A 23,888-nucleotide genomic window follows, 5' to 3' on the forward strand; every position below is an offset into this window, starting at 1 on the left:
TAAGTCGTAACTTAGAGTTGAAACTCAATTTACAATCCTATTTGTTATTCAGAAAATTATTCACCTATACAATTCTCACATCAGGAATAACTATAGGCTTGATATTTTCCCAGATCAGACCTACTATTGGGCCTAATATGGTCCCATATTAGACCCATCATTAGCCTGATAGTTTCCATATCATGCCCAGCGTGGGCCTGATATGCCACCATATCAGGCCCATGTTTTAGTTGAAATATATCGTAAGACTAGATCGTCTCAAGAGATATCTAAATCAACAATAGATGATACCGTTGGAGTCCTTGATGAATAACAAAGCTACAGAAATTGATTTGGGTGAAATCTTATCGCTCTTGGTCCATCAGTGGATTTTTACTAAAATCCACTAATCGACCTAGGGTAGTAAGATTTCATCAAAATATCGATCAATGGGAAGGGTTGAGCGAGGAGAAGGTAGATATGGTGTCAAACCTAGGTTCTAACCACTGTCAATGAAGTTATTGTGTCATGGCATTTGGCATGGAATAGTGCACTTGCTGGAATTCAATGAACAACACACATTTTCGAGTTTTAACTTACATGCACAACAAAATCTTATTTTTTAAGTTGTAACTTAGAGTTGAAACTCAATTTACAACCGTATTTGTTATTCAGGAAATTATTCAACTATATAATTCTCTTATTAGGAATAACCTTGGGCCTGATATTTTTCCATATCAGGCCCATCGGTGGGCCTGATATGTTTCCATATCAGGCCCATGTTCTGGCTAAAATTTATCGTAAGATTAGATTACCTCCGGAGAGATCTAAATCAATAATAGACATCACCGATGGAGTCCTTGATGCATGAGAAAGTCACAGGAATTAATTTGGATGCAATTTGACCTTTCTAGGTCCATAAGTAGATTTTGACCAAAACTCACTAATGGACCTAGGGTAATCAAATTTCACCAAAATATCGATCAATGGGAAGGGTTAAGCAATGAGAAGGTAGATATGGTGTCAAACCTAGGTTCTAACCACTGTCAATGAAGTTATTGTGTCATGTCATTTGGCACGGAACAGTGCACTTGCTGGAATTCAATGAACAACACACACTTTTGAGTTTTAACTTAAAAGCACAACAAAACTCTATTTTTTAAGTCATAACTTAGAGTTGAAACTCAATTTACAACCCTGTTTGTTATTCAAGAAATTATTCAACTATATAATTCTTGCATCAGGAATAACCTTGGTCCTGATATGTTCCCATATCAGGCCCACCGTGGGCAAGATATGCCACAATATCAGGCCATCGGTGGGCATGATATGTTACCATATCGGGCCCATGTTATGGCTGAAATTTATCGTAAAATTAGATCACCTCTGGAGAGATCTAAATCAATAGTAGACGGCACCGTTGGAGTCCTTGATGCATGAGAAAGTTACAAGAATTGATTTGGATGCAATCTGACCTCTCTAGGTCCATCAGTGGGTTTTGACCAAAATCCACTGATGGACCTAGGGTAGTCAGATTTCACCAATATATCGATCAATGGGAAGAGTTAAGCGAGGAGAAGGTAGATATGGTGTCAAACATAGGTTCTAATCATTGTCAATGAAGTTATTGTGTCGTGCCATTTGGCACGGGATAGTGCACTTGTTGGAATTCATTAAATAGTACACACTTTCGAGTTTTAACTTACAAGCACAATTAAACCCTATTTTTTAAGTCGTAACTTAGAGTTGAAACTCAATTTATAACCCTATTTGTTATTTAGAAAATTATTCAACTATATAATTCTCGCATCATGAATAAACTTGGGCATGATATTTCCCATATCAGGCCCACTGTGGGCCTGATAGTTTCCATATCTGAAACTTATCGTAATCTAGTCATAACTTATAGATGAAATCCAATTTACAAGCACTCACTTTGAAATATCTAGACAATTGTAGCTTTACATTCCCTACCAAACTTTTTTTCATACAACAATGGATGTAATACATACAAACATCATCCAAGTAACAACACTATACAAAAATGTATATTTACATTAAAGCACTAGATGTATTGTTAAGACCGTTGGCCGGCTAGTAAGGGAGTTGAATAGCCCTGCACAAATAAAAGTAAACGAATCCTTCTCGGACTTAAAAGAACACTTGCATAAAATAATAAAATGAACTAAAAGAAACAGAGGCTCAGAGTTTTTACTTAGTTACAACTGGGGAGGTTGTTAATCCAAGGAAATGAATCGCACTACTTACTCCTTCAGGCAGAGAAGCCTCTTTACAGCAATTAACGCACAAAAATGAAGAAGCTAAACAAAGAGGAAAGTGTGTACAAGTATTGCTCAATAATTCTTGTTGTTATCTAGCTTCTGGACCAAGGTTGTATTTATAGCCTTGGTCGGGGCGCCTGGAAGTGTTCCAAGCGCCTGGATTGGGATAGAATTTAATCTTTGATGCAACGGTCAACATCCACGTCGAAGTGGATAAGAATGAGGTTCCGGGCGCCCGAACCCTAAAAGTCAATAGAGTTGACTTTTTCAGTTCGGACCCTCTGCTCGGTGCTGCTCGCCTCGGTCTGGGTCATCCGCTCCTGCTATGCTCGCTTGGGTTATTTCGGCCATCCGGAGTAGGGCTCACTCGAACCTAACTTCCGACCTTCTCGAGCAACCTTCCGCTCCAGCTTCTCATCCCTCAGAAATGTCGCGCGCCTCCTTCTTGTCCGCCCGCGTACTCTTCCGCAACACCTCATCCCTCAGACGCACCGAGTCCGTCGGCTCTTTCCCGTGTCGTCCTTCTCACTAGCTGCATCTTCTGCGACTTCCTGTGCTTATATGTTCCTACACACTTAGACACAAGGTTAAACAAAATAGGACCTAACTTAACTTGTTTGATCACATCAAAATTACCTTGGGGTACCTATAATACATACAAAGATGATCAAAGTAACACCACTTTAGAAATTATAGCTTTACATTTCCTACCCAACAATTTTTCTTACAGCACTAGATAATTAATATGATTTTATCCAGAACCTGTCCCTCAAGATTTAAATTTTTTTCATGTATCCTTGTTTGAAGTTCATCTCTGAATCATATAGCAGACATCGAATGTATTACATCACAAAGAAGTCACAATCAACATTGTAAATAACATCAGTAATTTAATCTTTGATATTTAATATATAATTGTTATATTCATATTATTTCTAATTTACTTACCTGGGTTCTTGTTGTGGACATTCTATTGTAAGATATACTCATTTATCTAATAGATAATGACTTTCTAAATATGGATGAATAGTAGCAAGTTGCTCATGAGTATATTGTTTTATCTCCGACACCTGTACGAATGAACAAACAATTTATCAAATAAACATCAACTATAATTTTTAATTTATATTACAATACTAACATACACATGAATATTGGATGATCATCGCTCATTCAAACTCATATTTCGATTTAGAGCTACTTGCAAGAGAATTATAATGATTAAAAGTCATTGTTTTGGTGTCCACTGCCATCAAGTGAAAGTGTGCACTATCAGTGGACAAAGGTATAAAATTTGTCTTTATCACTTGTTGTAGCATGACAAACTTCATTGCGGACTTTTTTGCCAACTACAAATATGCAAAGGCATATTTACTTAAGAAAATAATAAAATATCATAAGATATTATACATTATCAAATCATTAAAATTCCTTACTGTGAAGAAGGTGGAACAATATATAGACTTGTTATATAGCCTACCAGACGAGGATGCCCCCTAAATAAAATTTTACAATAGGTGCCAATTAACTCCCCTTTTGTAAACATCTCTCCATTCACACTGGATAAGAAGGAAGCCATAGTTAAATGAAAGGGTGGTTCCTCCCAAACAAAATTAGTTGTGCACCTGCAAAGTAAATCAATTACTATAATGAATAAAGGAAGGAGCCAGATATTTTCATAACTTTTCACTGAATTAAATAGACTATGTATTTCATAATTCACACTACCATACTTTAGGTTTTCCAATTGTTTTAACAGGTAGGTCACATCTTTATCTTGTTTTTTCTTCTTCTAAGTCTTAAATTATTTCTTCACATACTGTGACTATAAACATTAAATACATTTAATTAATAATTTAAATCCAACATCTAAAATTAATTAATAAGTATATACACACTTACGACAATGACTTGTTTTCTCATTTTGTTGAGTTGTGCAATCCTAAGTGCATCCTTTTCCGTCTCTTCTTCAGAATTACCTTCATACATTGAGATAATCTCTGTTTCTTCTTCCATATCATCCCCATCAAGTTTTCCTTTACCCTTGTCCATAACATCTTTAGCTTCACCTTCTTTTACAATTTTTTCAGTCTCTTTTATTGCTATGATGTTCTCGGTAGACTTGCATATTTGTATTTTGCTCCACTTCCTCTTAGGTAAAGTTTTCGCCACAATGGACTATCACTTGGAGTATCCCTATAATCATACTGACTACGGTCACGTACTCTCCTACTCCTTGTTCCAAAAGCAACTGGGTCTTGTGGATCAACTACATGCTTGCTTGATTGGCTTTACATGCCTTTATTTTCTATTATTTCAATTAATTCTTTCACCCTTTCATTCAGATGCATGTTCTCTAATGTTAGCTCCTTGATTCGGTTTGCTATTACGATGCATTTATGACATTCCTTATTACCTTGCCATCCAACTTCAGTGTCATCTAATTGTAGTGTCTCCATTGGATGTGGAATATCATCAGCCAAATCAAGATTCTCAACCAATATTTTTTCAAATTGGGTAGGGATTAACTCAATCATAACATGTACAATTATTAAAAAAAATGTAATAAACTATATATTTACTTTAAATAGGTGACAATCCTTAATATTTACCTATTTAGGTGATACTCGATCTAACAAGGTCCTCACCTTACTAATATGTGAAGGAATATTCCTTCACTTGTTTATTCGTGCTCTTTCAATATTGTATGATTTTTGTATTGGAAACATGCTCCAAAAATCATGTCTGATTCATCATAATAAGTGTTACATAATCATAAATGTCCACAAAATATTATCAAATTTAGCATAAAAAATATACTCATAGGCAAAAGACCAGCAAATCCCTTTAGGTAAGGGAGTGTAGTGATCTTGGGGTCATATGTCTGAGTTGATGAAAATAAATCCCCAATCATTGCTAATTATGGAGCTATAAATTGATGGATGGCTTCAATCTAGTTGAATCTACCAAGATTCTCAAAATCATCTACTATATCTATAAGACCTAAAGGAAGTTTATACGTACTAGAAGAAAATAAGACATAAACAAATATATACAAAATGTAGAATTTACAAAATAATAAAACATCAGCATATGCTTTAATGCTATTGGAATAAAATTTCATCAACTCCTCAATTCTTGATCTGGTTATGGGTTTGTTATTTAAGAAATGAGCAAGAAAGAGGTCACCCGATGCTTGATTTGAATTCAAAGGAACCGAATCACCTCGGTTTACAATACCAAGCAATAAAGATATGTCTCTTCGTCTAAATGCAACAAGTATACCTGAAAATCCAAAATTAATAGTTATATTGTAAGATATTTTTTTGCTACGAAAATGTAAAAAAATAAAACATTAAATTTCTAAAACTATTTGGTGCTTAAGATTAAAAATTGGGAGTTGTACCTGAGAATCTAAAGATTTAAGATATTAAATCTCAATTTTCAAATATATTGACAAGTATACCACGGATATGTTAGATTTCTTGTATGACCAAGAAAACACAAAAGAGAGACTGTTTGATCATTACTATGTATCAATCATGTAAAATAACAGTTCCATGATGTCTTCCTTTGATTGTGGATGGTTAGAAAAAATTGTTAAAGTGACCTAACATACTATTGCAATGTAGTTTCTGGCCAAAATCAACTATAGCCTACAATTTTTATAAATTTAATTTATTAACAGAAAAATTAAAATTGGTGGAATGTTTTCCAAATCGAACTTTACATCATTCTAGAATGCCTAATATGGGATCATATCAGGGCTAACGTGGGTCTGATATGGGATCATATCATACCCACATCGGGCTTGATATTTTACTATATCAGGCTCAACGTGATGATCCCATATTAGGCGCTTTATGGATATATCCTATAGTAGTTTCTGGATATATCCTATGGGTTTCTAAGGTGAACAAGTTCATGATACTTACCTTTGTTGCTACAGCTTCTTGCTTCATTCTGAAAGGAGAGTATTTACGGCAAACAAAACCCTAAACACTTGAATGGACATACCTTTGTATGGATTTCGTCGGAGACCCTTAACATTTGTCGCCTTAGATGTGTGGATTTCATCGGAAAGCCTTGACGTCGCCTTAGATGGACACAATGTGTGGATTCCATCGAAAACCCTGGACACCGGGACACACAAAGCCAAGGTTTCGGTGGGGGACGATGACCATGGATTTACATGAGGTAAGAAAGAGAGGAATGAGTTTCGCATGCATCCGAACCATTTTATTAATTCTAAATTTAAAACTAAACAAATGTGGCTCGTATGCATTGGAAAACGACGTCTGGAGGAAGGGGATTTAGGAGATTAGCGGGAGGGGTAGAAAGGGAATAACACTATTTTTGATGTTCTTTTTAGTAGTTTTAAAACTAGGATACTTATTTTGATAAATAAGAAAACATGATCGCTCTTTTTATAAAATGTCGTTATACTTTTCCCACTCCAAGCTTCCATGCTCACCACTTTAAGTACACTTAGCTCCTTCGAGTTCTCTTCAAGCTCCTCCCTCGAGTTCTCCCATCTCGCCTACTTTAGGCATTGTAAGCCATACCTAGAGATGACTCCTCATGCCACTCGTGCTTGCAGCTCTTAGAGTGTTAGTCACACCTAAACATGGTACTCTATAGCTATTATACGTCATACTTAGGCAGGACCTCCGAGCTAGTTATGCTTATAAATATCCAAGTATATGTAAAGAAGGATAGGTTCAAAATGTCTCACACTAGTATTTATTTTTTTTTTCGCATTCTCTTTGCTTCATCATTGAGAGTGACTTAAGTATCAAAGGGCTTTGTAAAAACACTCTGGCACCATCTAATGAGAGAGTTTGTAGGTGCAAGTAGGACTTTACCTTTAAATTTCTTGATTTAAAGGATGACATAGGCAAGTGATGTCTAAGGACAACAAAAAAAACATGGGTGCACCAAGAGTTAAAGTAAACACCTTTTGTAAGTAAAGTAATATATTATCATGTATATTTTAATAAAAAATTACTCTATAAGTATATACACTTTGAATCTAATGTGGAAGGATCCATATAATCAAAAACTTACAGAAAAATCGCTGAGTAAACAAACTGAAGTATTAAATCATTAACTTCCAAATGTTGCATATGATTCACATGAAAATTCCTGTTACTCAGACTAAACAAATGTAAAATTACAATGAAACATATTGAACATTTTAACAACTTTTAGAAATGGAAATGAAAATGTCATTGATTGGGCAGTGATCCAGTGCACAAGTATGGAGGAAGAACTCCTAAGCCTCAAGCCAGTGTAAAATGAAATAGGAACAAAGCATTTTAGTCTATAATTCACAAAGGTAACAATTTGAATCTCAAGGTGCACAACCTTAAAGCCTCTGAATCTCACATATGCATCAATCAGGTTTACGAAAATAAGTATATGTATGAGAGATCATATCATTGGCCAACGAATGCAATGTACAGTTAGAGCCTGCAAAAAAAAGTCAACGCTTTGTGTCAAAACAAACAGATAATCTACACAGATTTCAGAGAGACATGGTTCTTAGAATAAGAATATCATCATTGAACTTACAGCAGCAGTCTTTGAATCAACAGTCAAGAGTGCGATAAATATACCCACCCACTTGGGATTGTTGTTGACCAACAACACATGCTGGTCATCCGAGTTGATATGTGGTGGGATGCTTGCCACATGAGGTCACGGGGTCGAAACTCAGGATAGTCGGGGCATAAATCCCCGATCCCTGTGCAACTGACCCCACCTGCCACATGCTCGCTCAGGATGTTGTGATTTACCTCTCTCGTGATGACCTTGGGTCGAGTGCGGCGGGGGCGCTGGGGGCGAGCGATTTTGCCTTTTGCCATATGATATTGATTGGAGAACCACACTGGCACAATCAAGGGACTGTTTCTGCAGTGGACTTCATTCGTGCAAACCTAAAGTAGAAGAAGAAATTAACTTTCATGTTATATATTCAAAAAGCTTCTACTGTAAGAAATTTCCATATTAACTATAAAGGTAACTTGATAATACAACAATAGATCTTGAACTGAGAAACCCACATTCATCTTTCTTAGTCCATAGATAACATATTAAAGGGGGAAAACGCCTGAGCATAATAGTCAAACAAGTACAAAATGCTATATGGCCCCAAAAGGAATAAGAGATCTAAAAAAACATTAATAAATAACATGTCCTTGCGTTTCCAGCAGTAGCTCGAATTTCATTTAATACACTTGAGTTCCAAAGTCTGAGCTGCATTGCAACCAGGCAGCAATGTAAGATTCCTTTGTTGTATAATGAAATAAGGTCATAGCATTCTCTATATCCATCAACTTTTTTCGTCTTTTGTTAATTGAGATGTTGTCCTGGGTGGACATCATCAATGCCAATTGAAAAGTCATGGTTCCCTATCCATGTCACACTGAATACAGGGCAGTACATCAATATAGATTGTTCAACAAAATTAGAAAAGTAAAATATCAAAGGCATTGTGGGCGTATCAATGTTTGCATATATTATAACAAATTTAGAGTTGCATGGAGCATAACTATGATTGGACAATCTAATGTTTATAATAGTCAGTTACACAAACAATAAAGTAAGATGAATTTAGGATTTAAAGACAAATTAACATCATGAGCAATTAAGCCTAATACTAGATGATACCACATTTAGAAATATAAGAAAAGAGAAATTATCAAGACTCCTAAAAAGAATATAATATATATATATAGATATTGATTAAGCCTAGTTTGGAGTTTAAATCTTCAATGTTCTTCCTTGGTAAAGGCTTAATGAGGATGTTTGATATCTGAAACTTAGTTGGCAGATGCAGTAACTTAATTATTCCCTCCTATTTTCCTTTTATAAAGTGGTGATTAATCTACATATGCTTTATTCTATCATGATGCATTGTGTTCTTTGCAATCCCAATAGCTATCTGATAACTAACTGATTATCACATAACATCTTTATAGGTTTTTCAACAACAATCCTTAACTCCTTTAAGAGTTTTCATAGTTACATCCCTTCACATATACCATGTGTCGTTGTTCTAAATCCGGTGTTGCTTCTTGACATAACAGACTCTTTTTTGCTACCCTATGTAACTAATTTCCCCATACATATGTGCAAGCCAGAAGTTAATCTTCAATCCACTAATGATCCTGCCCAATCAACATCATAGTATGTCTTAATGCTTTTGTTTATTCATTTCCTGAAATAGTAAGCCCTTTTCTGATGCTAGTTTTAGATATCACAGGTGCCTCCATATGCTCTTAATTTGGACTGTTCATGAATTGATTCACCATAATAACTGAGTAGCCAATGTCGGATTTTGTGTGCAATGAGTTTGCTCATAAGCCTCTCATATATGCTTTTATCAACTGGTGCATAATCCTTTTTAGTACCTAGTTTGTTTGTTGAGTCCATAGGAGTGTATGCTAGCTTGCATTCGAGCATTCCCATCTCTTTCAGAATGTCCAGAATATATTTTCGTTGAGAGACTAAGATTGTTATGTTTGACTGAGCTATTTCTATTCCAAGAAAATACTTGAGGTTTCCCAAATCTTTGATTTCGAATTCTTTAGCTAATAGGTTCTTGAGTGTGTTTATCTCCTGAATATGATCTCCTGTTACAATAATGTTATCCATGTAAACAATAAGGATGACAATTCTTCTTGAAGTGAACATTTAACAAAGAGGGTGTAATGCATTTGACATTGTAGATAACCATATTGCTTGATTACTCTAGTAAATGTCAAACCGAGCTCTTGTAGATTGTTTGAGCTCGTATGATAATCATTTCAACTTAAAACTTTATTGATCATGGCTTGCGACTTGAATCTAGGAGGGATGCTCATATAAACTTTTTTCGTCAAACATTCTTGACATGACCAAAGATAGGAGAACTCGAACTATGTTCATTTTGACTATAGTAGTGAAAGTTTCTTTGTAATCGATTCTATAGGATTGTGTGAATCCTTTTGCAACAAGTAAAGACTTAAATCAAACAATACTCCATCTTTTCAATATTTAATTGTGAAGACTCATTTGCAGCCTACAGGACGGTTACCAATTATAGGACGTCTTCCGAGTGGTAGTTCAGTGATCTTCCATATTCAATTCTTCTTTAATGCTCAAATCTTGTCTTTAATAGTAACCTTCCATTTTGATATTGTAAGAACTTCATGTATGAATTTAGGAATCTGTTTTTATCCAAACTTACCACAAAAATCTGGTACTTATTAGATAGCTATCAATATAATACCAAGTTATAGATTGAATGTTTTGTGCATTCTCTAACACCCTTTCTTTTTTTTTTTGCAATAGAAAGATCACTATCTTTAGAAGAATCAGGAACAAAGTTAGCTTGTGGATCTTTTGATCTCAAGTCTGATTCTAATTCTTCGATCTGTTCAAAGAGTAATTGGTGTTTTATCTCCCCTTGGTTCTTTTCCTTCCTAGGATAGGTGATAAGGTCTTTGTTATTTTCAGATTGATTAATGTTTGTGCGACAAAGATTAAAAAGATTTTTTATTTTGTTGGGCTGAATAATAGGAGTTGGAGAAGAGGAAGTGTCTGGGAAAGAAGTATTTGGAAATTCAAGCATTTTTGAAGGCGAGTCTAGGTAAGGAACCATGGGTTCATTTTGTGAGTGGGGCTAATTGCTTGACTGGATTTGATAAAGTGAGGAAAATTTAGGTCGCTAATCTTTGTATTGATGTCTCAAAGCTGATATCCTTAACTATTCTCCTGTGAATGTCAAATTTGGGATAATATGGCTGATGCTAAAAATTGTAACATCCATGGAGCTATAAAATTTTAAATGGAGAATAACATTTGTATGATTTTTAATAAGAATAATATCCCAAGAAGATACACATAATGCTTTAGGATCAAGTTTTCCCCAGTGTTGACTACGGATATGGGAAAAAATGGATGGAGGATATGAGTGTTAGAGTGTATACTAAAAGTCTAGTTTTTATAAACATTTATTTGTTGAAATAAAAGAATCACATTGGTCAATATCTGTATTTATTTGTTAAATGTAATTGTTCAATTAATTTATATAGTAGATAACATGGAGTGTGGTGTCACACTCAGAAAATCATGTTGTCGGTTCTCTATAAATTATAAACAAGTTGCTCATGACTAAGATGAAAAGGAACAAATCATCAGAATAGTCGTAGTGTAATTAAGTATTAGCTTATCTTGACTAATAAATTACACTGATACACTTTAAGTGTATTGAGTAGGATCATTTAGGTAAGTTCTTTTTGTACTGACTTAGTAAAAGAACTAGACCTTAGTTATTATGGAAGTGTGCGCTCTTAATCCTAATATAATAACAAGCACATATATTTAATATTTATTTCTTTGACTTATCAAAGGGTGAGGTTTAGCTCGATAAATCAATAGATAAGTTGGAAAATGATATTACTTATAGTGTGTGTTGTTAATTATAGAAGGAATCTGTATCCTGGTTATCTAGGTCGAGAATGTCCCCAAGAGGAGCTCATAAGAATTGTCACGTTAAACCCCGCAGTGGACCTAGTCCCGCACGACAATAAAGTCGAGTGGTACTATTCTTGGAGATATTAATTGGTGAGTTGTCAAGTAACTTACTTAATTAGACATTCGTAATCTTAAACACATGTGGAGACTAACACACCTCTGATAAGGAGCTCATAATGTAATTGGATTAGTGCGGTGAGTGCCAGGTAATAACTCTCTGAGGAATGAGTTATTATTGAACTGAGTTGTGTGTGGGAGAACACGGAATACTCAAGCTCATTCGAAGGCCAAAACCAATTCTCCTCTAGGTCCACGTCGTAGCCTCATTATAGCCTCAAGTCCATCCAAATGTAAGGCTATTCTTGGTGTCCAAAGTAGGCGGTCCAACGCCGTGAACTGCCAAGGCCGCCACATCCTTCCTATGGGGTCACCTTGGCGGTGACCAAGGGGTCGCCACAATATTCAAACAAGGAGGGTTGTTTTGAATTTTAAACTCTTTATAGAAAACTATAAGTTTTAAAAGAGATATTTTAATTTTTAAAACTTTCCTTATTCGAATTGCCACATGTTTTAACAGAGAGTTTTAAAATTTTAAACTTTCTTTTAACCATCCTCACGGTTTAAGAAAAAGGAGATAAGTTTTAAAATTAAAATTTTATCATCACGTTAAAAAGGAAATTTTATAAGAGTTTTTAAATTTAAAACATTTTAATTTTTAAACTTTCCTTTTTAACTCCTACTTTAGAAAAGAGAGCTTGTAAATTTTATAAGAGTTTTTCTTAAAATTTTATAAAAAATTATTATTCCTTTCCTAAATATGGTGGTACCACCGCTGTGCCCAGCAAGGGCCGGCCAAACTTAATCCTAAACCATAGATTGATCACAACCATTGATTGGTGATTGATTCAATCAAGAGGAAAGAAAAGGAAAATAAAAAGGAAAGGAAAACTCCTGATGATTTTATTTTTGTAAAGGTTTTTCCTTATTTGTCTCTTAAAGTACACTTGATCTTAACGGAACCTCTCCCTTTTCTATTCTTGTCTTTCTCCCTTCTCCTTCCCTTCCCTCTCGCTTCTTCTCTTGGTTAATCTAGAGGAAGAGGAAGGACTCTTTTAGGTGGTGTTCATCTGAGGATCGTCGCTCACACGACGTCCAAGGCGAGGCGAGGAATACGGCAGAAGATCTCGAGGTCATTAGCTTACAAAGAGAACGATAACTAGTAATTTTCTTCTGCATCATACTAGTTATTTTCTTTGTAAGAATTCTAAATACAAGAGGCATTAGATCTAGTTTTCAATTTATTTTTCGAACTTGTGATTCGATTGTTCCTTTCGTTAACCTGGAGTTATTTAAGGAAATAAATATTAGCTTTTCTTAAAAGGCTTTGCCTAAGCGGTGGTGGTTGCTCTCATATCCAAGAAAGTCATGTGCCTCGCCATGCAGTCCTGGAAGAAAATTTTGGAAATTATTATTTATGGAATTAATAACCTAGGTATATTTGAATCAATAGTATTAAGTTCCGCTTGCGATTCAAATCTAAACCATTAAGAATAGATAAGTTAAATTTGGAATCAACGATGTTAAGTTTCGTCTGCGATTCGTAATTTAACTTCTAAAAAACACAATAGGTTATTTAAAGAAAGGTTCGACACTTGTACAAAAATTTTTTGTACAAAGGAACCGTACTTTTCCTAGGATTAACCAACAACGAGATGTGGTTGGATGTGTTTTGAATAGATCGACATGTGGTCTGAAATTTTAGGGATCAAGAAGTCATTCTATTTATGAGGTAGGTCAGTGGTACGACTTCCCCAATATCGCTTTCGCACACGTAGAGAACATGAGAGACTGAGCTACTTCTAGAATGTTTGTCATTCTATCGACTTGTTAACATGTGTCAACACAAGAGCTTAGATGAATAACCCCTTCACTTATCGGGTAATCACTAAGAATGGATCAAAATATTCTTTGTGTTCATTTTCAAATTTGTGTTTTGTTTGGAATTAAGTTTGAAACATGATATTAAAATTTTAAAATATCGAGCCTACATATGTTTTTTCTTTTACTAGGAAAACTCATGTGATTTTAGTGTGAACCAACGAGATACATTAATATTATTAATCTTAGACGATCCCTACATATCACTATGGATTAAAGAAAAGTCGTGATATTTTGTGAAAGGTTAGGATAAGAATTTCAAATATGTTTTGTGAGCTGACAAATTTCACATTGAAACTTGATCCGGTGGTAAGGGCGGAGGACCCTCGTTAGCGGAAGATCAACGATACGTGGAGGTCGAAGGTCAAGAGATTCAACCCTGAGGCCCTCGTTAGCGGAAGATCAACGCGTTCACACAGGCTCGTGAACGCCAACTAGGGGCCGGGTTTCCGATGCTCAAGGTAAAAAGGTTTCAAGGGCCGAGCGGGCTGTCCGTTCGGCCGGTGCACAAGGCAACACAGCAATCTCATCCGAGCATACGACCGATTCAGAAATTATATGCCTGCCGAGTGGCCGACCCGCTCGGCCTTGGAACAGACAAGGAACGCAAGAGGACAAAGGAGACAGGGATAATATCCTTTCGAGACGCCGTCGGCCAAGAAGGTTAGAGTCATACGAGCCGCCATACAGATCATACGGCGGAAACTTCTACGTCACATCCGAGATATGCTCGAACGACATGGAACGGGCGCCTGCAGGTACTTTTCCGATGCAGAGGCTTTAAGGTATAGTCAGGGCCAAGACGACAGAGAAGCGTGCCGCACGCTCCCGGGTCCCATAAGCGACCCGCGAGCCGACGGCTGTACGAAAAAAATCTCTCCAGCCACATTACGCACGCCTCGCATTTCGACTGAAGGCCGAGTGGCCGCCCGCCGAAAACCTCCTACCCTCCCAGCTCGGCTCTACGGCCAGAGGTTCGCCAGATCTACGCCACCACGGGATGAGCGTGCCACGCCCCACCTGTCCGCCGACTCGGCCGGACAGATCAAATTGCCACCAGCTGAACGACCAACCGAGCCTGTAAGACGGAAGAAGCCGGACGCCAACTGTAACGCCTCTCCCGAGGAGCTCAAGACTCCTGCCGAGCGAAAAATCGCAGCAGCAGCAGCAAACTCAGCAGATCGGCAACAACAAGCGAACATCACATCTCGGGCCTGCGAAAGCCACCAAGACCCAGGAGCAGCTCTCAATACGGGGCATATGGACGGACTACCGACACACTGTACGAAATGTGCCCACCGATCACTCACCGGCCTATTCCTGACGCCGAGGTCGCGTAAGCTTATCAAGACAAAGGATCTTCATCGGACGAAGCACCCGTTCGGGACGCAAGGAAACGCCCCGAACGGACGCGTCACCCGAGCGGATCAACCGGCAGCCTTTGAGGCCATCCCGCGCGATCCACATCGAAGGCATTACGCGCCTACGATCGGGGAGCAACGGATAACCGACCCGCATTTACCATCCGTAAGTTCGACAACCGCATTACCTCCGCATCAATACGACGAGTGCGAAACGCCGAAAGTGTTCCTCACTCACGCTTGGATCGCCAAGACGGCGGTTTAGACCACCGACTGGATCTATCACGTTTAGTTTCAAGAAATTTCGAATTGTTCCTCCATCATTTTCAAGTAGCGCCACCGTAAGAGCAAGCGCCAACCCGTTTCGCCATCAAGCAATATGAGGAGCTCGCGTAGCGTATATCTGGCCTAACCAGTGGCTGACATTCCAACGGTCATTACTGAAACACACGACGCGTTGCTCACGCAAGGGTGTGGATTGGACTCTTCCGTCATTATCCGAAAGTCTCCTAACTACTACACGTAAGGCCTACATCAATGCGAGGAAGTCCAGCGGTGAGAAGAAAAGAAGCCCTCGAGTGACCAACAAAGCTTCACGAGCGAAGCACCATCACCACCGCCCCACCAGAGGACCTGAAGTCAGCCGCATTCTCATCAAGACACCTCTCACGACGCCCAAAGAAGTCGCGGCTGACGGCCAAAGCCTGTGGGAAGGTGGACCGATGTTTTTTCACCCATCACGGCCACGCCATCACAACACCCGCGATCGCCGGAGCTCTCCCCCATCGCTCATCCCGCACCGAGGAGTTACCGCCACCGATCGCCTTCACCAGATCGACAACATCGACAACGGAGCCCTGTTCAAAGGATAGAAAGGAGATCCCCCAAGATCAGCAGCACGGAGCCCACCACCGAGCGTCAGACGAACGACCTCGACCTTCCCGCCGGAGGAGGAAAATAGGCAACGATCTCGTGGTGAGATCATCATCACGAGGCTCCGACAGCGGAGATCCACAGAGCCAGTAAAGGCACACGCAAGACAAATGATCCACACGCGGTCGCGTCGGCCGCAGCCTGTGAAAGGGCAGCAGCAGATCAAGATCACCGCCTGGGGACCTCAAGGAGTCAAGTCCCACACGCATTATTACCCCGATCATTCGAGCAGAATAGCCAACTATACTATTCATCGGATTTCATCGCTACACAGCAATTTGGCCAATATAATATTTAAGAAGGTCTTCACCAACCGCATGTACTCAACCTAAACTATCACAACGACGACCCCCACGTCGTTCATCCGAATAAGTCTGCCTTGGCCAAGTCCAAACCATATCTCTCACAGGAGCATTGTATGACAAGGACCACCACTTCATCCGGTCGACGCCCTTCCCGCATACACACCTGGGACGACCCGCGCCAACGAGTTCCTGGTCGCCTATACCTTCGCAAGATCAAGTTCCTGAAGATCAAGGGAGGGAAACCAACCGCGTCTGGAGGTGCTATGAGATGGTCCGAGCTAATCCAAGTCCGGAAAGTGTCGCGAGTCGAGGTAAATGTTATAACCGAAAAGTACGAAGAAAAAGAGGAGGTGCAGATTGACTCTTCCCGACCGGAGTCCACCGCGGGGCGAAAGGTGCGCCAATGTAATGTATTTCATGAATATTCCGCTCGAATTTATCATTCGTCAGAGGAATAAAGCTATAAGAAAGCAAAGGGCATGAGCATCAGGCACCAAGCGGTAGCCCAAGATGGCGTCAGACCCCCGTGTCTCTCACGCCGGTGTATATTATCTCACCATAGGCTCGATGGATGACGGGCCGCTCGCCCAACAGATATTATCCGAGCTACAGTCTTATTATCAAGACCGCCGAAAATGACGTTAAATTCAGAGTCGAACCGGCGACTATAAACCTCCTGGCCTGACGTCGAGCAATGACGTTAAATCTTAGAGTCGAACTGACGACTATAAACCCTCCGAAGACCGTCGAGCAATGACGTTAAATCTTAGAGTCGAACCTATGATTATAAACCCGCTCAAGACGCCGACGAATGACATTAAATCTAGAGTCGAACCGCTGATTATAAACCGGTCACTAGCAAGACCGCCGACCAGCGAGGACGACGAATTAAATTCAGAGTCACGAACCCCTGGCTGACGATCGAAAGCCGAGCAGCCGATTAAACCTAGAGTCGGACCCGACTATAAACCCCTACGAAAAAGATATAAAATTGTCAACCGAGTCGAGCTATCGCCAAGTTACCAAAGGTACTTCGCGAACATCTAACGGGAATTCCATTTAAAGAAGTGGGTGTGTTCAGACGAGCGGCCCGATTATCAAAAATACTTCGCGAGGGATTCCTTTGGAGAGCAGGACGAGAGACGATTAACGAGAAGGAAAGGTGGGGGACGCGAACGGCGGTAGTTCGCGATCCGATCGGAAGACATTGTACGGGCGATTTAACTAAAAGAAAAAGAGGTTAACAAAGGACAGTATATCTTCATTAAAATTGCATTAAGAGCCATTAAGGATTACAAAAACACTTCATTCAAGTAAATCATAAACGGTCTTGACGAAGAAGGAGCGCCCGTAGTCTTCTACGGATGGTAGCCGAGTCAGTCAATTCACTGACCGGGATAGTCCGTCGTGGCAAGTGAATGGCCAAATTAAGGCAGATACATCCGCGCGCAGCATCTTCTCAAAATCGCTCGAGCGAATGCCGCTACTTAGCGACCCCCTCCGGCTCGGGCCTCTCGATACCTCAAGGCACTGAAGCTTCAAGAGCCTCCCGAAGTTCTTCATTTCGCCCCATTGTTCGATCACACCCCGGTCGCCTTTTCCGCCGGCCCAACGCCCATCAACTCGATCATTGCTCCAGCCCCGCTACCGATGTTTTTCTTCCAGACGCATCGGTCGCTTTCTTCCAATCACGGCTAGGCTTATTTTCGGCCAAGTGTCTGACACGCCGCTCGAGTTCGGCCAGAGGTACGGGCCTAGTTTCCGCCGCCTTCTTCGTCACCTCCAACAAATCTGGTCTCTCGAGCCTTCTCTCAGCCTCAAGATACGAGGGGCCCCGAGGATCGGCCACGAGCTTTTAGCCTCTTCTTCGTCCACCACGGCCACCGATCGAGACAACAACAATCTCCACCCATCTCCGATATATAGCAGAGTATCGATAAGCGATCGGAAGAGGGCGAAGGACTTCTAAGAACACACTTACTCCAAGCACCGATACGGTTTGGCCTGCCACCACGAGCTGAATCATCGCGACACGGCCCGAGCATCGCCCACATCTCGCCGAGGGACCCTTCACACGGGATCATACGCCAGCGCGTCAATGATCGACTCCTGACAAAAGCCCTGGGAGGTGCATGGCCTGATGGTGCGGCTCGCCAGAGGCGGTGGGAGCGTACGCGAGGAGTGAGGCCGCAGAGTAGAACTCGACAAAATAGCCGAGCGCGCTGACCCGCGGGGGTGTGGAAGAGCGCCGACCGACACAACCTCAATAGGGTCAAGGCAATTTAACGAGACTTGAGTCCGATCGAGGATACCGCCCACCATCGAGTTTTCCCACGAGACCGGATCCCGCCCGCGGATATACGGTCAATGTGGCAATGATCGCACGGTGTCTCCGCTCGCGCTTTCTCGCTGAGCGCGCCGCTTTCCCGATCGAAAGCCTTCCTTCAAGCGGCCTCGTCCGACGAAGCGCCCGCTACCTCCACGGGCGGCTCGAGCGTACCTCCGGTTGCCTCGCTCACCTCGTGAGAGCCGACCGAGTGATCCCGCCGCTGCTCCATCTTCATGGCCGCTACCGAACGCCTGCCTCTCTTCAAAATCCCGAGCATCACCGACGGACCCACGACGATATTCACGCAGCGGAGAAGAAAATCACAAGACTCAAAATAATATACGTAAGTGAAATTTCTTACCGGCCGCCTAAGGCGCGGCCTTGACTCAGTCAAGATATACAAAGACGCAAGGTAAGTTGTTGACATCGAGCCTGTAATCGAAAGCACATGCTCGCCCCGAGGTAATCTGGCCTGTCTTAAATCTTTTAGCTCTGGAGAAGTAAAGCGGTCCGACTGCTCTAAGAGACCACCGGGACGAACATAAAAGTAAAGACTCTTCAAGTGTTTATCGGAGGAGAGGAGTTATCAAAAGACTAGACGGGCCGAGCTCGAATAGATAGTGCCCAATTGATCGCTGATAATAAAATAGTAAAAAATTTCCAATGGGAGAGGGATGCGGTGTATCTTGAACAGTACCACCACTCCACACAAAAGTCGAAAAGTATTGGGAACTAATTGGGCGAGCGGAAGACCAAAGAAGTTGCAAACGTCGGCGAAGAAGGGATGAAGAGGAAACCGCAGACCGGCTATGAATTGGTCGCGGAAAAAACAAATGGCTCCGCTCGGCGGTTTGTGAGGCCGAGCGGTTGGTGAGGGTAGAATAAGTTCAAAGTCAGACGGAATGTCAAAACAATCAAGCAAAGCCTCAGCGTCACGCCGATCGAAGCGAGACTCCATGGTAATATACCAGGGACCTAAAGTGGGATCTACGGGTCGGGATGAACTGGCCATTATCCGATCGGGCAAGAAAACAAAAGCCAAGAGAATAGAAAATGACACACGACAAGGAGACGATGAAAGGGACAGCGACCAGAAGACGGGAACTCGACAAAAAAGACGAGGAAAACAGAGAGGAAAGGCGGAGGAACCTTACGAAGAGGCTAGGGATCGAAGGAAGACGGCGGGGAATCGTCGAAAAACAATGAAGCGGAGTCGTCGGAACGCTGAAGCACTGAAGAACAGCGGCGGGACACGCGAAGGCAGAAGTGTGACGGAGGAGGAAGGTGACGGCTTTATAAGGTCGGGTCCGATCGGCCTCGACCGTCCGATGCAGGTCACAGGAACCGAGGCCCCCATCGGGCCGTTCATTTCAAACCGCCGATGTCCAATCGGACATATCGCCGAGCCATACGATGACGCCAGCGGAGGCGCCACGTGGCACCAGGTCATAGGGGCGCATTTAATGAGCGTCATTACGGCGCCCAGCGCGCATGCTCGGTCTTAATGGAGAAGATTTGCAAGAATCCCGAGGAGAACCGAAGGGCGTCAGCGAGGACTGTCGACACGGCAGCAAAGCCAGCGCTCGGAAGAGGCCGAGCGGCCGTTTGGAGGAACATTCTCGAGTGGCAGGACGGTATCACTCAGGTCGACCGGCTGTCCAGTCGGACTTAGCGCCTCCTTCGACTAGACTTGAAGGGGAGGCATGTGATTCGGTGGTAAGGGCGGAGGACCCTCGTTGGCGGAAGGTCAACGACACGTGGAGGTCAAAGGTCAAGAGATTCAACCCTGAGACCCGGCCGACTAGGCGAAGCAGGCCGACCAACCGGATGAATCGAGCCGACCTGCTGTGAATCCCCCGAGCCGAATGAAAGACAACCCGACTAGTCGAAGCCCCAAGCCAAGGTAAAAGGTTTCATACGAGCGGCGTCCGCTCACCTGCATGTGGCAACACAAAGTGGAGCAATTATCCGAGCATACGACCGATGCAGAAGTTATATGTCTGTCGAGCGGCCGACCCGCTCGGCCCTGGAACAGACAGGGAACGCAAGAGGACAAAGGAGACAGGGGATAACATCATCCTCGAGACGCCTACCGCCGACAAGCAGCAGAGTTGGCGGCCGTATTGGATCATACGCGGAAGCTTCCACCGCCACATCGTGGATATGCTCGTACGATCAAGAATAGTGCTGCAGGTATTTTCCATGCAGGCTTGTTAAGGCATGCTTTGGGAAGCGCAGCGCAGAGCAGTGGTGCCTCGCCTCCCTGTGATCCCATAAACGGACCCCACGACGGTTGTACGAAAATCTCATCAGCCACATTACGCCGCCTCTCTGCTCGACTTTGCCGCCGGGACCGCCGCCGGAAACCCCACGCACCAGTTCGCCGATTCACGCCACCACTTGAGACAATGGATTAAGACACCCCCAGTGTCCGTCGACTCAGCACTCGGACAGGATCAAAACTCATTCACATTTTTATTATTGAAAAAAAAAATGAAAAAGGCTCTTGATATATATAAAATTTGGATGTCTTAACTTATAGTGTCATAACATATAGCATTTGCCCTTTCAGAAAAAACAAAATTTGGATTTTAACCTACAAACATTAACATCCGGTATTATTCAATATTATGCCCTTTCTTTCCTTTTAGGAGAATTATTCGATTCACTTCAAACATATATAGCCCTGAGCATTCTTTAGCCTTGCCAATCATCTTCCTTGAATCAAAGACCTCAAATTCACAAGAATTTGGAGAAAATTTAGTGACACAATTGTGATCCCGATGAGTTACGAACTGATTGCACATTGTAGTTTAACTGTGGCATTAAAAAAAGAGAGTAAGTTGAGGGTTAGGTCTTTGGATCCATCTGCTGTAATGACTGTTATGTTTTTACTGCATGGATTGAAATTTGTTAGAGTTTCTCTATCTCCAGTCATGTGGTGTAAAACTCCTGAATCTACAATCCATGAATTCAATTTATCTTTCCTAAAACCTAAGGCACATATAGAATTAACTTTCTGTGCTAAAGACCCGGTTCCAATTGACATAGTAGAATCGACTACTTGTGATAGCTTGATCGATTGCTTCAAAATCTGCTTGTGATTGCTTGATTAATTGCTTCAAAACCTCCAGTTGTTCTTTGCTAAAAGGATTGAAATAAACAGATAAACATGAATTGTAGCTTGCTTGTGGAAAGAGACTTAAATCAACAGTGTATGCTGATTGAATAATTCATGTGGTGTGAAACAAGCCCCTAATGCTTGGTTTGGAAAGTTTACTAGTGCCATGTTAAAGATGAAATATAAAGGCAAAGTCAAGGAGTAGGGACACAATTCCTTGAACATTCACGAAAAAGTGCGGTAACAATTTTACTTGTGTAAGTTGATAATAATGTTGTGTCGAGATATGGATGTATGGAAATACGATGGTTTGCATATGTTGACACAATTATTTAACAAAGATAAAAATTGGATTCATGATACAGGTCATTAACATACCTGAGAAACATTTGGAGTAGTCCACAAATTTCTTGAATCTGTTGCTTCCTCTTCCTGGTCCCTTAGCTCATGGAACAAGTAGGCCGCTTTTCTCCAGACTTTTGAAATAATTCTTTGCAAGAGTACACATCCCTTTAGCTTCTTGAGAGATCCATAGATATCTTCTTACCAATAATTGACAACAAATTTGTATGCAGCTCATGCTGACAAAGTGTCCAAATGATAGAGAAAGCATAAGTGGGAACACAATTGTGGTCAGATGTTGCTGTTATCTCACAAATACTACATTGTGGTAGAATAACTCTTTGGATCTCCATTCAGAAAATATAACTTGATTAAACACATTTCTTCCACAGTGCTACTTCACATCCATGAACTTGGATTTGTTATAAATACCATTATCAAAGAGGTTATTGATAATCAATGGTCTACATTCTAGGTGTTTGACCTTGCATAAGAATTCAAAAGTAAAACGCATAAGGAATTCCAAAAATGTGTCTTTTCTTAACTCTGAAGGAACTTGTGCAACCTCTTTTACCTCTCTATAGGCCCATTCTAATATATTATGCGTAGTATCATCAAAGGTGAAAGAGACCTCACTAAGGCGTTCTCCCCATGCTATAGCCTTCCTTGCTAGCCCTTGTTTGCAGAAATGTGACAGTAGCAGATTAACAGTTACAGTGTTGGGAACAAAGGCCATTTTCAACAACTTCCCAGCTAAAATCATAGCTCGGTCAAGAACATCATGGCAAATGGCATTCATGAAAATGTTGCAAGTAAATGTGTCGGGAACAAGACTTGTCAATGCAAGATCATCTAGCACCTTCACAGCTAGATGCACATTACAGCTGCTAAAGAAGTTATGGATCCATATGTTGTATGTGAAAATGTCTGGTTCAGAGCCATCAAAAGACATCTTATTAAAATAGCTCCCAGCTGTAGCCCAATCAGAAACTTTGCAGTACGCATTGATGAAAGTATTATAAGTTACAACATCTGGTTTTAAGCCACTAGTATACATTTCCATAAGTACATCATAGGCCATTCTCATTCTTCCTTGTCTACATAATCCATCAATTATTATATTTTTTGTGAAGATATCAGGAATAAAACCATTATGCCTCATTTCCTTTTCAAATTTCAATGCCTCAGCAGTTTGACCAACTCTGCATAATCCAGAAATCAAAGAATTATAGGTGAAATTATTAGGGACAAGTCCTCTTCCGCACATTCTGTGGAAAGCATCGAGTGCTTTATCAACATAATTAGCCCTACAAAGTCCATTAATGTATGATGAGAAGGCAACCACATCAGCCCGTATCCCTTTAGTCTCCATTTCATTCCAACATTCCAGAGCACCTTCAATGTTGCCTACTCTGAAACATGCATCTATGTAGATAGTGAAAGCTGATACATTGACATGGAAACCAATATCTACCATCTTATCCATTAGTTTTCTAGCATCAAGAAACCTCCCCCTATCGCACAAGCCAATTAGCAGGGCATTGCATGTTGAAGATGAGGGAGATAGACCAGAATCCACCATAGTCTGATAAACATGAAAAGCCTCTTGTTCAAGTCCTGCCTTGCTGTAACTTGTAATAACTTCATTAAACACTGCAACACTCACTGTCCATCCCTGCTCAATTCTCTTGTGCAAATGTGCTCGTGCATCATCCAACAGCCCACCCCGACATAACTTTGAAAGAATCATGTCCAACAGCAACTCATGAGAGCATG

General features: G+C 40.9%; 1 protein-coding gene across 3 annotated transcripts in view; it reads right to left on the reverse strand.

Moving 5' to 3' along the window:
• Positions 1-7,343: 7,343 nt before the first annotated feature.
• LOC121970009 (pentatricopeptide repeat-containing protein At1g12775, mitochondrial-like) overlaps positions 7,344-23,888 on the reverse strand; it is a 42,517-nt gene continuing 25,972 nt past the window's right edge. The window contains exons 2-4 of one of the 3 annotated variants that reach the window (XM_042520397.1): positions 22,149-23,837; positions 8,060-8,200; positions 7,344-7,733 (exon numbers count right to left, since the gene is read on the reverse strand). In XM_042520397.1, coding sequence (XP_042376331.1) covers positions 22,507-23,837 — 1,331 coding nt within the window. In that variant the 3' untranslated portion in view covers positions 7,344-7,733; positions 8,060-8,200; positions 22,149-22,506. Of the gene's footprint in view, positions 7,734-7,835; positions 8,201-8,434; positions 8,689-22,148; positions 23,838-23,888 lie in introns of those variants that run through there. The other 2 variants (XM_042520394.1, XM_042520398.1) reach the window with 2 other exon arrangements.

This window comes from Zingiber officinale, chromosome 4A (assembly GCF_018446385.1).
Source record: "Zingiber officinale cultivar Zhangliang chromosome 4A, Zo_v1.1, whole genome shotgun sequence".
NCBI lineage: Eukaryota > Viridiplantae > Streptophyta > Magnoliopsida > Zingiberales > Zingiberaceae > Zingiber > Zingiber officinale.